The 15143-nt window shown below is 46.0% G+C and overlaps 1 protein-coding gene across 6 annotated transcripts in view; it reads left to right on the forward strand.

Annotated features, from left to right (window-relative positions):
- Cadm1 (cell adhesion molecule 1) overlaps positions 1 to 11442 on the forward strand; it is a 319949-nt gene extending 308507 nt beyond the window's left edge. For all 6 annotated transcript variants that reach the window (XM_051156359.1, XM_051156360.1, XM_051156361.1 and 3 more), the window contains 2 exons: positions 9129 to 9260; positions 11215 to 11442. In XM_051156359.1, coding sequence (XP_051012316.1) covers positions 9129 to 9260; positions 11215 to 11333 — 251 coding nt within the window. In that variant the 3' untranslated portion in view covers positions 11334 to 11442. The remainder of the gene's footprint in view (positions 1 to 9128; positions 9261 to 11214) is intronic.
- Positions 11443 to 15143: the final 3701 nt, after the last annotated feature.

Raw genomic sequence — 15143 nt, forward strand, 5'->3', positions numbered from 1 at the left:
CCTCACTTAATGACAGTTTCATAGGCAGCATATGGTGTGCAGCCCTCAACCAGCAAAGCGAGATGCCCGGCCGATCCTCCTATGTAATCTGCATTTAAAGAAAGACTCAGTGCCTAGTTCACTGATTCTGTTATTGGCCACCTTGGAGGTGGGGGGCTACTCCAGTTCTTTTTTGAACCCTTTTATTTACTTTCTCTGTGTTAATTTTATTGGTGATAGATCCACACTAGTTTTGAATTGTTTTATCAATTACATCTGCTGTTTCTCAGTGACAGCTGGTGGTTACTGCCACCCATGTGGAATAGAAAAGCTTTAAGCATATTTATCCTTCTATTTTATTTTAAAACTTTAACAAAAATGTCTCCAACTGCCTCCCTCCCTTCAGCAATGGAGGGGCCTCCGGGAACTGTTCAGTGGAGCGAAATGTTAAACAGATTGCCAGAGAATGGCCCTCAGCGCTGGCCGGGCAGCCCATCGGTCTTCTGTTTTGGAAGCAGAGTCACGGACAAGGCATTCCAGGGCTGCTTTCAACTCTTGTTACCCTCCAAATGAGAAAGGGATCTGGAAAAATCTTTCATGCCCTTCACAAGCCACAAAACCATGTTGGGGAGGGGCAGACTTTCCCCCTATTTTTCATAACCCTTGCGTAGTGTTAGGGGTGACCCAGGATGCCAGCTCTTGGCTCCCCAGTTGGATTACAAAGGAAGCCTGGCCTTTCCATCCTAGCCTTTGCACCCAGCGATTCCCAGGCAGGGTGTAATATATATGGGCTCCTGCACACATGCATCCACCACACAGGTGAGCACATTGGTACATACATGCACAAACGCAAGCACGGACACTCAGTAGCCACTGCATTTCGGAGGAACTCTTGAGTTAGTGAGCACTGCATGAAGTGTGGCCCTGGTTTGGAAAACGAGCTGTTTAATTTCCTTGGTGGACGATATGTCAAAAAGAAGAGGAGAAAAGAAAGGCTCTGCCACTAAGCAGTACTCCTGGTCCTCACATCTATTACTTAATTTTTATTTCACAAAAGTATTTGAGTGTCATGTGCTTGGCTTTGAGCTGGCCCCTACTACACAGTGGTAAATAAGACCTTTCGGAACTATGCCAGCCTTGGATTTCACAGGCTAGTCCTGCTACCCCGTGATAACCTTCCAGTAAGCAACACAGACTGCTTCCCCAAGTTGATTGTGACTGTGGAAAGTTAAAGCCCAGCAGTTGCAAATGAAGAGCTGAGACAGGAGAAGGTGGAGGAGGCCAGTTTGGAAAGGCAGAGCAGAGATCAGCAACAGGAAGACTTGATGGATGGGCCAGCAGCTGTAGGGGATCCTCATGAAATTCCTGCGAGATAGTTAGGGAAGGGTTTGTACGTGAAGAAAGTGGGCGCCCATAGGGGGCCCGAGCAATTTACACATAATTTAAACGTGGGTCCTCAGGTTCAGGGTTCCCAGCCTCTGAGTACTCCACGGCTTCCTCTACTCTGGAGTCTCTTGGGAATACAATTCCTTTTGGCCCTTTCCACTTTGGCATGGGCATCAGGGGACGTGCAGGGCAAAGTTGGGCTATGAGCAGCACGTCAGACATACTGCCATGTGCTGACTGACCCGGAAAGGTTATTTTAATCATTAAGTTCAGAGGCAATCCATCCATACTCTGCTCTGATGTTTTCAGTGCCACTGCCCCATCAAGTCCCTAAATGATGGAATTAGTCTCCCTCTGAGGTGGCTCTAAACGCCATTGTGAAATAAGACTTGAGAAGGGTTAAGACATGGAAATTTCAGTCTTTAAAAGGTAAGCTATGCTCTCTGGGGCATATCTGTAACCTCAGAGCTTAGGGCCTGAGACAGAAGGATTTTAAGTTTAGTGTCAATCAGTACATTAAGAGATCTTACGAGGCCCATGGTTATTGACTTTCCCACAATGGAAATATGGACTTCACCATAGTGCTGACCTTTCCCATAATCCAACATGCTACTGTTTTCGCCATGGAAAGGAAGGTGGCCATGGCCAGATATACCAAACCTTTCCTTCAGAATGTTGCCAGCCACCGTGCCAAGTGTGAGTTCCAGTTCCACAGGTTGGACACTGCTTTGGGGTGACTTCACCATATTCATGATTCCATCCTGCTCACACCCCCCCCAAATGCCTGAGGCCCACCGAAGCATCTATCTGTAGAGACAGATTCTAGTGGGAATGCTGGTTTGAAACAATTCTCTCCTCCTTACCAGGTTCCTGTAAGGAAAACTCCAGTGTCGTCCTCAGTGCCTCCCCATTACTTAATACAGAGAAGGCAATCCCACTGTCAGTGTCCTGTTATGAAATGAGTAAAGCGGGGCTCTCTCTGGAGATGCTAAATGCCTTGGGCTTGGCATCCTGTTTCATGGAGTCTGAAGTAACTGGAGAAGGGAAGGAAATGTACGTTTAAAAAAGACTTGGGCTGATGTCTGCCCACCTGCAGGATGTTTAACATTGTAGTCCTCAAGTGCTATATCTGAATTGTAACGTGCATCCGGATGCCTTGTGTTTCCTTAATCGCCATACAGAGCAGCAAAGCCATCCGCCGCAGCACATGTCAATTCTGCATAGGTGAAATGAAAGCCTGGTGACCCTGGCTTCTAAAGAGCTGACAAATATTGGTCAGTGACAAGAACCAAAAAGACCCTCCTCGGGCTTTTATAGAACAGACACAAGCTCAGCAGACACTGAGTCCCAGTCACATGCCAAGTCCTTTTGTGCACAGCCATGCTCTGGCCCCTGGCAGGATATCCTTGAGGCCAATATCTCAAGGTAGATGATTGACCTGTCTGAAGTCACACAGGAAAGCATCAGGTCCAGCTTCTGGCCCAGGTCTGATGACATGTTAGGTCCTAATCAGTCCTCTGTGCCTAGGCAGTGACAGGCAGGGAGAGCCTGGGTGCTAATCACTGAGGGCAACAGTGTCCAGCCACTGTCTGCTCACAGTTGTTGTTTAAATGAGCATATGCTGAGCTCCAGGGTACACACTGAGGACGACTACTGCGGTTTTCCTTGCAGTGGCCTCTCACAGCCCCTCTAAGTGTCAGATTAGCAGCATGACATTGCTAGAACCGAATGCAGCTGATGGCTGGTGCTGGCCGCCTGGCATGCCGTATGGGAATCTTCATGATTTTCCTGCTTACGTTGATTCCTTCCCTTCCCTTCTCTGAGAAGATGGAAAGGAAAGGTTATGCTGCATAAAGGCTAGTTGTGTTCCAATATATATTAACATCTTAATGGGAAAGCTGTGCATGTACTGTATACATTTACTACTCTCTGACAAGAGGGAATTAAATGTCAGAAGGATTTGTAGCATCTATAATTGAATTGGTGCTGAGAAAAGCAAATCTTAGAAGAAGAATAACATATTAGGATTAGCAAACAACGTGGCGTTTTGTCAGCGCTTGCCATTCAGTCAGTGTGTTCCCCTCCAGTAGTAAAGTTATGCTTTTAAAGCACAAGCTTAGCTCGGTTGACTTAGGTGAGAGCTACCAGAGTTGATGGAAACAGGTAGCTACACCTTACAGACAGCACAGGCGTGGGTGGGTGTGTGAGTGTGTGTGTGTGTGTGTGTGTGTGTGTGTGTGTGTGTGTGTGTGTGTGTGCATGTCTGTGTGTGCATGAGGTTTTGTTTCTCATTTTTCTTCAGGTTCAGAGTATGTATACCACCAGCCTCCCCTCTCTCTCCTCCTTAGCAAGAAGTAGCAAGTGACATCACAGTCATTAAGCCTTTTCTGAGATAGCCTAATCCTTCCAGCCCTAGGAAGCCAGAGGCAGCATTTCCATCATAAACACCGAATCTAAGAGTTTTTAATTAAAGTGACTTGTCCAGAGAGACCTCAGCTGTGTCAAGTGACAGAGCTGTCACACAGTGTCAGCCTCAGCACAGGCTCCAGTCATCCCTGGGCAGGAGAGGCCCCTGTGGAAATGGGAGATCTATTATTCCCCCACTTTAAATGAGACCCAAGACAATTTGTAGCCTCAGTGGCTGCTAGCAGTATCTAACCAGCTGCACCAAGATTGCCAAATGGCCAGCTGTCCTAAAGGCCTGCACCAAGGAAACCCAAGGGAGGAGGGGACAATAGTGTAGTTGTGGCCATCACTCCTGACACTGCATATTTCACACCCCACCCATTCCAAAGCAGAGAACTCCGTGTCTCTCTGGCAAAAAAGGCCGACTTTAGATTCTGCACCCTGTGTTCCCGGATGGGTAGCCTGAGGTGGCCGGGAGGGCTCAGCTCAGTGAATCCCTCTGCCAGTCCTTCCTTGCCAGGAGCTTGTCAAGGACATCCTAGCCATTCCCTGGTTACCCATGGATCGCTGATTTGGCAGCGCAGCCTGCAAGGCTTATGACAGATCCACGATCATGGCATTCTCCTGGCAGTTCGTGTGGCACATCTCCTGCCAGGTGGTAAAGTAGCCATGGAAACAGGCCCCTTGCAGATGCCTGATCCTCACAGGCAGCAGAGCCTGGGGAGTGCTGTGTGAAGAAAGTGCCCCACCTCAAGTGTTTAAGGAGTGAATGCAAGTAGAAAAAAGAGAGATGCAAGGGTGGAAAGGAACTGAAAGTCCAGTCTAGTCTTCAGAAGTAGCCCCATTCACCTTGCCCTTGAGGAGGAGGAAGGCCCTCAGCTAAAGAAAGCTGAGCAGTTTGGCACGTCCCTGGGAATTTGATGATAGTAGTTTTTAATTTGTTTGTTTTTAATTCTTTTATTGTTGTTCTGAGATTTCTAAGATACTAAAATTAAGGCCAGGGTAGTTGAAGCTATGGCACAGAGGCTTGTTTGGTTTTTCTTTTTGTTTGTTTTGTTTTATTTTATTTATTTTTGCCGACTTGACATTCTGCAAGCGACTTATAAACTTCACCTGGAGCCAAGTAGTTTCAGCTTTTTTTGCCAGAAGAACTGCTAACTCAGATTTCTACCCAGCTCGTGATGTATCTGTCACACTTAGAGCTATGGACGCGGCGCAGGATGGGACAGAATAGGCAGACCAGAAGTCGTCCCACAACCAAGTGTTGTCACGGCCCACATTCAGTGCTTTCTACCTTAGGCCTCTATCCTGTTCAGTCAGCCGAGTTTGTGTGTGGAGGCGTTTGGATGAGGTTAACTACATGCAGACCATGGTTCCCCAAAACTAGAATTATTGGTTTGTATATGCATGTACCAAGCATGTGCTTGGTAGTTCTCCCCGGGACAGTAAGGGCACATCGTTATCCCAAAATAGAAACATACTGGCGACTATACAAGAGGAAGAACCGGAGCCTCTTAGGAAGCAAGAAAACAAGACTTTGCAAGCCCAAGAGGCGTCCCTTTGCCTGCAGTGAGGTTCCTTTATAAGAGCGTCACGCCCCCATTTCACTCTGCCCTTGAGAAGCTGTGGCACCGGGAGAGTTTGCCTCCGGTTTCCTTGTCTGACTACAACATGGAGGAAGACACTCGAAGAAATGGTCCCAGGAAAACAAGCAGCAAAGGGGACAGGAACTACGTGGATGCATCTACTCCCTCAGAGGGGCAAGACCTTCATCTGATGGTGACAGCCACAGCCTTTCCTCTTAGTGATTCCTCAAGACCTAGTCTTAATTCTTGCCTCATGAGCAGGACAGGGGAGATGGAGGCTGGCCGACTTGACCAGAGATCCTCCCCACAGTCCCCAGTTTTTAATCCCAACTCCTGTCAGCCAAGCTACATCCCTGTGGCATCACATGCTGCTGCTCTCTATAAGCAGCAAGGCATAAGCCGCAGGTGCAGGTGGTTCTTACCCAGCAGCAGATAACCGGCATCACCCCTACCACTTTGAGCCAATCCACAGCATGGTGGGAACTGCCTCCCATCCCACAAGAGGAAACAGAATGAGAAACAACTGCTCTCCACGGGGGAAGCCAGACCATGACAGGCACTTAGGAACAGTCACAGCTCTATTACTACCTCCCGTGGTCAGCCAGGGCTGGGAGTGGGGTGGAGGAGAGGTGGGAAGAGGCAGCAAGGCGTTCATAACCAGCAGTGTTCCCTGTAAATTAAACATCAGTTGCCTTCTGTGTCCATCTGCTGTAATTGAAGGCAGGAAAAGTGTCTTGGTGATTAAGTAGCAGTAGTAAACTTTCCGATCAAAGCGAGGATAGAGAGATTACGCTTATAAATAAGCATCTGCAAAATGTGTGTGTCCTTCAGGGTGGAGCAGACAATGAAAGCATAGGTAGTTAATGTGGGCTATGTACAGGGCGAAATAGCTAGAGCACACTTGGAGTGCAAAGGTCAAATGAGTGGTTGGGCTCAAGTAAGGAGTCCCACAGAGAGGACTTTTTTTTTTTAACCTTGTTTTGAGAAGGTTTTCATTCCTTCTGCCCCTCCCCCCACCTCCCTCAAGATCAAGCATACAGACAGCCACATCTCTCAGGAGATAAAGGGATTAGTCTTTTAATACTACACAAGAGTTGCTTGCACCCATGTAGCTGGGGACCATGTCTTAAACAGCTTCTAGAACTTCCATCTTCTCTCTCCCTCAGCCCTCCCAAGGTGGCACCTCCCCTCCCCTTTGCCTGATGCAGCCCTTTTCCCCTCTTCTGTATCGCTTTGTCCCAAGTCTAAGACACACAGAGTTTATTGAAATAAAGTCAAACTTTTCAATCGGTCTGACGCCCATGGCAACTGAAGATTGGTTGACTTCGCTCCCACGAGGGAAACACGCCTGGCAAGTGTTGCTATTACTTGGTCCCTGTGAGCACATTTGAGTGGTTGCGGTGGGGTGTGTCTCCACGGTGTAAAGTGAGATCCTCCAGCAGGCCCCAGAATCCAGTACCACTCTTTGGTGCTTACATTTCATCAGCAGCTTCACTGGTTTTAGGATCACCATGGAAACACACTGAAGGGTGTGCCTGTGATGATGTCTCCAGAAAGGAGTAACTGAAGAGAGAGGCCCAATCCTAAATGTGGGCGGCACCACTGACTGGGCCACACCCCAGGCCAATAAAAAGAAAAAGCAACCCAAGTACCAGCATTTGCCTTGTCCTACTTCCTGACTTGAGGATGCCCCGCTCAGTCCTGCCACCATTCCTTTCCTGCCATGACCAACTGTGTCCTCAAAAATGAGGACCAGAACAAGCCCTCCCTTATGTTATCTGTGCAAGTGTTTTGTCCCCGAACAAGAACAGTAATCAGTGCACACCCCACACACAGTGCTTCCCACCAACAAACTCAAAAACAATTCCATGATCACATTCTGCCTCGTGGAAAGGACTTTCAGTAGAGGTTGGGTTGTCTGCAGTCGGCAACACTTGGGCTGAAGCAGGAGATTCCTCGCCACTACATTTTAAGTGGAGCATATTAGACACGTTGCTGAAGGGCCTTGCACATCACGGAGTAGACTAATTGGCTGCAGCACTCTGCCTCCAACCCATCTCCATCCTCCAATTAAACTCCCATCATCCTGTTGTCCAGGCGACCTGCTGCTGCCTCTGACTTGGCATTTCTGTTGGGGTTTGAGGTTTGGGTTGTTCCGTAGTCCTTCGGAAGCTAACTCCATGGAACATTTTAAACCCTCCACGTTTTAATTGAGGCTCTTTTAATTAAAGCACTTTCCACGGGCGCCTTGGTCACAAGTGATTTCCCCACATCCTCAGTGCTTAGTCTCCAAGCAGAATTGGAAATATTGATAGAAATTCTAAGCCCTGCCCTCCCGCTGAAAGCGTTGTATCAGGATTCGGCTCAGAAGAGTACCATTACCTTTAGCTGTCACGGATCTGTACACTTGATCGATAAACTTCAAATATTATTAGAGGTGGAGGCTTCAGAGATTTGCTCTGTTCTTTGAAGAGAGACAGAGATAAATCTTTCTTAGAAATTGACTTGAATTTGCACTTTCGGTCTTCCCAGTGAAACGCATTTCTCTTAGGCATCTAGCAACTACAAGGGGGGCAGATTTATAGGCCATGTGCTTCATGTACTGAAAGATTTAAATGGTAAATCCTTCACATATGACTTCACAAATCATGTAAAGTTAAAAGATTTTTACCGTTTCTGTTGCTGCTGTGCTTAAATTGTAAGGTACAGCCAGTAAATCATTTTAATGGAGGTGTCGTTCTTGACTCAATAAAAAAAAAAAAAAAAGGGACAATGGTTTAGCTTCCACTCCAAAATGTTAATGTATTAATCAACGGGAGAATAATTGTTTTTTACTATGTTATAAATCTCAGGTGCCATTAGGATTTCAGCGAGAGGTGATGTAGCCACATTCCTAAATTAAAATTGTTTACTCTGCCATACATCCGTTCAGCATCACCGTAGCTCATTCTGGGTTCATTCTGGGGTTGTTCCCCAGCCCAAAAGTCAAAAGGGGGTTATCCTGAGGGAGTGAGACTCATAAGAGAAAACTAATTACACGGTGAGGTGTTAAATAGCATCCGAGCCATCTGGCGATGGGCAAGCATTCCTTCCTGCCTTACTGATTTTTTTTTTCTCTCCTCTTTTTCTTCCTTTTTATTTATTTATTTGCTTATTTATTTGTTTTGAATTAGGTTTTTAGGTTTTAAGTTGAGGCTATCTCCCTCACACCTCATACATGTGGCAAGCATGTCTCTAGTCTTATAAGCCTGGTTTTATTTCTACACAGTCAATGCTTTCTCTAAGCATGTTCCTCTAAGGAAGTGAGCTGTGGGGCCTCTGTTGTGCCCCTGCCCCCCAGTTCCTGTGATAGCCTAAAGGTACCAAGCATGGTGCCCATAAATAGTTAGGCCAGCCTCCTTAATTTTCAGGAGCCGTAAGTTCCAGGGTGTGGGTAGCCAGTGAGGTGAGGGACAGGCTGAAACCAACTCCCCCTCCCCCACAGCTCCCTAAGTTTCTCTCACACACAGTAGCACTCCTATGCTGCCTCTAATGAAATTGCCTTGTGGGGAGAACAGATCAATTTCAGCCCTGGACAGGTCAGTCTGTTCCCTCCATGTAACTTGATCCATCTGGTTTGTTCTCTCGGACTCCTCCATTAAAAAAAAAAAAAAAAAAAAAAAAAAAAAAAAAAAGGTTACCTTCTGACCCTGACCCTGGAGGCGGTGTCTCTGGGGCTCCTGGTGTCCTTTAAGGAGTCCTACATCCCTATCCCTCTTCTGATCTCAACAGATTCTCGAGCAGGTGAAGAGGGCGCCATCGGGACAGTGGACCACGCAGTGATTGGCGGTGTCGTGGCTGTGGTGGTGTTTGCCATGCTTTGCTTGCTCATCATTCTGGGCCGCTATTTTGCCAGACATAAAGGTAAGCAAGGTGCTTTGGCAGGCTAGAGCAGCGCAGTGCCACAGCCCTGGGATCGGGGGACTGCACTGTGGTCATTAATAGGCAGCGCGGTGTGGTGGCTGGCACAGCCTACGAGGTTCCTAAAATGGGGAGAAGGGGGCTGGGGTGGGTGAAGAAACCTTAGCAGCTGCTGCTGAGGACTCTGTGGGAGGAGTTGGACTCCCTCGCACTACAGAGCTGTATAGGTCTGTTGTTCTCCAGTCTGCATTTGGGGATAGAGTCAAAATGGTAAGGTAGGGGCTGGTGTGCCCAGTGGCCTGAGCCCTGGAAGATTGTATGCATGGTAAACATATGCGCAGCCTCCTCCTTTCCCAGGAGATAGGAGGACCAGTTTGCTGACCCTGAACTCTGAGTAAAACTGGTCCCCAGGGCCAGAATGTTTCCTCCTTCATGTGATGTGCCCAGTTTTGTTTTTTTTTTTTTAAATCCTTTGCCTTAAAAGCCACATAAATATGTATTTTTTAAATTATCAGGGCAATTGATTTAAATTGCCATTAATCATCACACTTACCAACTGTGCAGACTGGATGGGCAATCATCTTTGCCGATGCTCTTCCTCTCTGCCTCATGCTGCTCCAAGCCTCTTCTCCCCTCCTGGTAATTTAGCCTTCCTTTTCTTTGTCGGCCCTTGTCTTTCTCAGTTGTTTTTCTCAAGCACTGTGCAATGCATTAGCTTTGGGGTGGCGGCGGGGCAGGGGGGAGGGGACAGCTTTGTAGATGCTTGCATACTGCTTGGTTGTTACTTGGGATTGGGGAAGGTCCCTGGAGCCCAGCTGTGGAGGTGCAGAGTACTTAACAACAGCCTTTAGGATCCGGAAGTGCCTGTCTGGAGCTGTGCGGCCTAGAATCTCTGCCTTTCAGTGCTTAGCTTGGGAGCTAAGAGCTGGGTGTGTGCAGCATCCGTGTAGGATCAGGGAAAGGGGGTACACATGTCTGCAAGAGAGAGGACACAGGAAGGAAGCGCTTGACCACCTGCTTGCTCAGTTTATTACTTTAAAATCTGAAAATCCAGCAAATTGTCTCAGCCTTGTTCAAAGTAAAAGAGTCTTTAGAGTCAGAACATAATGGTAAGAGAGCTATCAGATTACACCAGGCAGTTTGAGTCCTACCTGCCGGCTACTCCGAGTTGAAGTCTCGTCTCTCTCCATGTAAACGCTCCGGATTTGGTGATAGAAATGTCACCAGCTGGGCTAATGTTCTGTCTGTTGTCATTCTAAAGTGGCTGTGCCAATTAGCAAATCCATGAATCCGGGTCCAGGCTCCAGTCACATGGTGAGAAAGAATCTCTTGTTCATGAACACCAGAGCCCAAGCCTCGCTTACAGCCTTGGCAATGCCAAATTCCATCCTCCATCTCATGCCCTGCTCTGAAATGGAAGGCATGAGGAAACCAACCCCTATACAAGTTCAAGCACAGTCTCCCCTGTGGGTAGCCAGTAGTGACTCGTGAAGCCAGGAGACTCTGGTTGGAGTAACTGATTCAAGATGACAATAGAAGCACCATCGGGGCCCTAATTCATTTATTGGCTAATTGTTCTTCCTTGCTTTGGTCTTTAACCATGTGCGAACATCTCTGGTCATCGGTCTTTGGTGTTTACTGTTAATGCGTTAGTCAGCAGCTCTCCAGCTTTCTGCATTTTAGCCCCACTCACGTCTTCTTCTCTGGTCATAATCACTGCTCTAATGTCTTGTTTGCTGAATTACATCGCAGCAGCTCAGTTGGAGTGGTACCTTTGGAGCCCCGGATCCCCATCTGTCTCACCCACCTCGCTCTCTTCTTCCAATTGTTTTTTTTCCCCCCCTCTGCTGCCTGCACACCACTTCGGCTGATGATGGCCATAAAGCAACTTGCCATCTGTGTAGCACCTCACAGAGGCCATCAGAGAGTCACAGTGCTTTACCCCTTCATCTTTCAGGTACATACTTCACTCATGAAGCCAAAGGAGCCGACGACGCAGCAGACGCAGACACAGCTATAATCAATGCAGAAGGAGGGCAGAACAACTCTGAAGAAAAGAAAGAGTACTTCATCTAGATCTGCCTTTTTGTTCCAATGAGGTGTCCAACTGGCCTGTTTAGATGATAAAGAGACAGTGATGCTGGAACTTGCGAGAAGCTCGTGTGGTTTTTTTTTTTTTTTTTTTTTTTTTTTTTTTTTTTTTTTTTTTTTTTTTTTTAAATGAGTGGGTGGAAAGATGCGAGACTGGGATGGCTTGGGGTTTGCTATGTAAAAACAAAAAGAAAAACTGTTCTTTGAAAGGACGCTCTGCTGTTTGACACCTCTTTTTAATCTGGTTTTAATTTGGTTTGGGTCTTGACTTTTTAATTTCTGTTTTCTTCCTACCCAGTCAAACTTGGGTACTTGGGTTTGGTTTTGGTAGATTGCAGAAAATTCTGTGCCTTGTTTTTCATTTGTTGTGTTTCTTTCCCCTTTCCCTTTTTATGCATTTATTTTTCATAAAATCAAACTTTTCCCCTCCCAACCCTCCCATTTTTTGGAATTGACCTGCTGGGATTCCTAAAACTTGCTCCCCACTGTTGCCGTTTTTTCTGCTTTTTTGTTTGTTTGTTTGTTTGTTTGTTTGTGTTGACAGTGACTGCTTTCTGTTCCAAATTCAGTTTCATACAAGGAAAACCAGCACAGTTTAGATTTCATAGTTCAGAACTTAGTGTCGCCATGATGCATTCTTCTCTGTTGTCGTAAAGATTTGGGTGAAAAAAAAAAAAAAAAGAAAAAAACAGTGAAAACTCTTTGCTGCTGCCCATGTTTAAATATGTAGAGCAGTGAAGACTAGAAAAGTAGCCTGTGACTCAGAAACTGTCGTTTGCCGTGGATCTCCATTACTGTACAGGGTTATCTGCAAGTGAGGTGTGTGTCGCAATGAGATTGAATCTGTCTTTAATCCTTTATCTGTAGGCGGCTCAGTATAGATTACCCCACGCTGTGCAGAAAGGTTTTGGGGTGGAAAGGTCTCCTCCTTCCTCATTGCCCTAAACAGATCCGACAGGTGAGGTCTGCCCCTTTTATGTACGTGGACAAATTTGAGTTGCCACAGGAGAGAAAGCAGGGAGGGGGTAAAACAGTTCTGCTCTAGTTGTTTCTGCTCTGAACAGTTCCATCCACCTTTCCCAATTGGCCTTACTGCTCGCTGACATGCAGGAGAGCAAGTCCAAGTGTTGTGTGAACGACTGAAGGGGACAGGTTTTTGTTTGGGGGTTTTGCGCTTTTGTTTTGGCTTTTGGTTGTTTTTCCTTTGTGCTTATTTAGGAAGGCAGTAGGATGTAGCCTGTATGTACTGTATATTACAGACACCGTCCTGCTGGGGTGCTTGTCCTGCTGAGATTTCCAACTCCAGTCCCCGTGCTGCTCTCATTCCTTCAGATTTGGCTTGACAAAGGCAGGAGGTACAAAAGGAGGGCCGTATTGTTCTCAAAAGGTCAGAGCCGAGGCGGAGAAACAGCATGTAGAGATTTTCAGTTATTTAATCAGAACTCAAATGTGAGTGTTTTTATCTTTCTACCTTTCATGCACTAGCCTTGGCCTCTTTCCTCAGCCTTAAGAACCATCTGCCAAAAATCCCTCTTCTCGCATGATGGCAGCCATAGCACATAGCTACTAAAATAAGTTACCTTGAACACATCTTAGACCGGAGCCTGGGGGAAGGTAGACGCTGAGTGGGGGTTTGCTGAAGTGTTACGGAATTCTAGAAGTAGTTCTGAAGGACGAAACCTAAACTTACCACATGTGTTGGTAGGCTCCAGACTCCAACAGGAAAGAAGGCATCAGAAAAGATAGATCTATCTATATATATAAATATATAAATATATATTATATAACATTTTCAGTCAGTACTTTTGGATTTTGCAAGGTGCATTTTTACTATTGTTACATTATGTGGAAAACTTACGCTGATTTATTTAAGGGGGAAAAAGTGTCAACTCTCTGTTATTTGAAAGCATATTTCTTTTTTTTTTTTTTTTTGTCTTTATTTTTAACTTCTGATAGAACCATTGCAATATGGGGGCCTTTTGGGAATGGACTGGTGTATGTAAAGGAAAATTCATTGTGGAGCAGTGTTTTGTTGACCCCTCTCCTGTCCCTAGGCACTTAACCAAGACAAAAAGCCACAAGGAACATCCCTTTTTCAACAATTTTATAATGTGCATCTATTCCGAGCCCTTAGCACCCGTCCTGACCATAGTGTGCACACATCAAAGGGTGAGAACCAGTTAGCATGTCGTTGAAAGGGTTTTTCAGCTGTTCTTTTTAGAGAAAAAAATAAATAAAAATACAAAAAAAAAAAATTAAAACAACAAAAAACAAAAAACAAAAAAAACCTATCATTGTTCACAGAATTGGCATCTCATTTTCTGGACCGCCCATCTTTCTGTTTTGACAGGTGTACAGTAGTGCAGTGTTCTGATGTAACTTTATGGCTTATAATGTTGACATGTCTCAGGTTCCTGTGTTTTGATTGGTGTTTTTCCGTCTCAGGTAGATTGCAAAGTGTAGGCCCCACACATTGGAAAAAATAATAATAAATAATAATAATAATAATAAAAAACAAAGCAAAAACAGGAAATTATGGATTTTAGTTGTATATTGGTTTATGTATTTTTCTTAAGTATACAGTGCACTGTTTGGAATGTATTGTTGAGTATTACTTTGTACAGGCTGATCACTTTTTTTAGAGTGAAGAAAGAACAAACTTGTTTTTTTGTGTTTTTTTTTTAAAGGAATATAAAATAATGAAGGATGTATAATTGATGCCAAATAAGCTTGTTCTTTAGTCACGACGTCTTGTTTCTCCCTCTAGGCCAGGTCTGTTTCTAAGGTGTACAAGGACCATGTTACAGTGTAAGAAATCCCACATCCGTGTTCCCATTCGCATTTTGTATTGGTTCATGTATACCATTTTTACAAAAAGACAAAAAAGAAAAAAAAAGAAGTACTATAAAATATCTGTCTTCTTAATAAAAAAAATTAATGTTACAAGTGATCCTTTAAATCTCTTTCTGGATTCTTATAACACCCGGCCTCTGGTCCCACCTTCCTCTTCTAGGACCTTGTGTGTGGGGGCCCAGAGCACTGGCAGTAGGCGGCTGGGAAGCATCTGCCCACTGGGCTTCTCTCTCTTGTCTGCTCATCCTTGTCCCTACCCTATTCTGCCCTCACAGTAGATGGGAGAGTCCGGTGCTTGGCTGAACAGAGTCACCTCCAGTGGGCGTGCAGATTTGTGCAGATGTGCGGGCACAGTTGCCGGGGATGGCGCCTCCCGTGGATGTGTCCACCACCATCCCCCACCACCACCGCCGCCGCCACTTTCACCCACCACCCACCAACTCCCACCAACTTCCCTGTGTTGCCTGCTTCACCCGTCTCTTTCTTTGGGATTCTGTGTCTTAACAATTCACAATGCCTTCTTCCTTTTAAAATTCTCTCTCCTTTCACAAAATGAAGAGGTGAGCTGCTGAGTGCTGGTCTGGCTGCCTGCAGATTGTTCTCGCTTACCATTTAGGTTGTGGAGACTCCGGGTCCAGGTGGACTTTGAGATTCAGCAGCATGGCATCATCATCCTTGCCTTGCAGGCGAAGTTTGCAATGGCCGCACTTGTGCAGAAATCTGACCGCCCCAGAGCACCCTTTCTCACCCTCCACCCCTTTCTTGTTGAGTTCCTCCTCTGTCACGGTCAGGTAACCAGGGAAGTTTGGCAGGGAGAGACAAGGTAAGCTCCAAAAAAGGACAAAGGCTGGGCATCTCACTTTGGCTTCTTACATCATTGTCTGGTCTCTAGCTCTGAGCAGAACAGCACCTACAAACAGAAGCAGTTATACAGTCACTGAG

The sequence above is a fragment of the Acomys russatus genome, chromosome 14 (assembly GCF_903995435.1).
Source record: "Acomys russatus chromosome 14, mAcoRus1.1, whole genome shotgun sequence".
NCBI classification, from domain to species: Eukaryota; Metazoa; Chordata; class Mammalia; order Rodentia; family Muridae; genus Acomys; species Acomys russatus.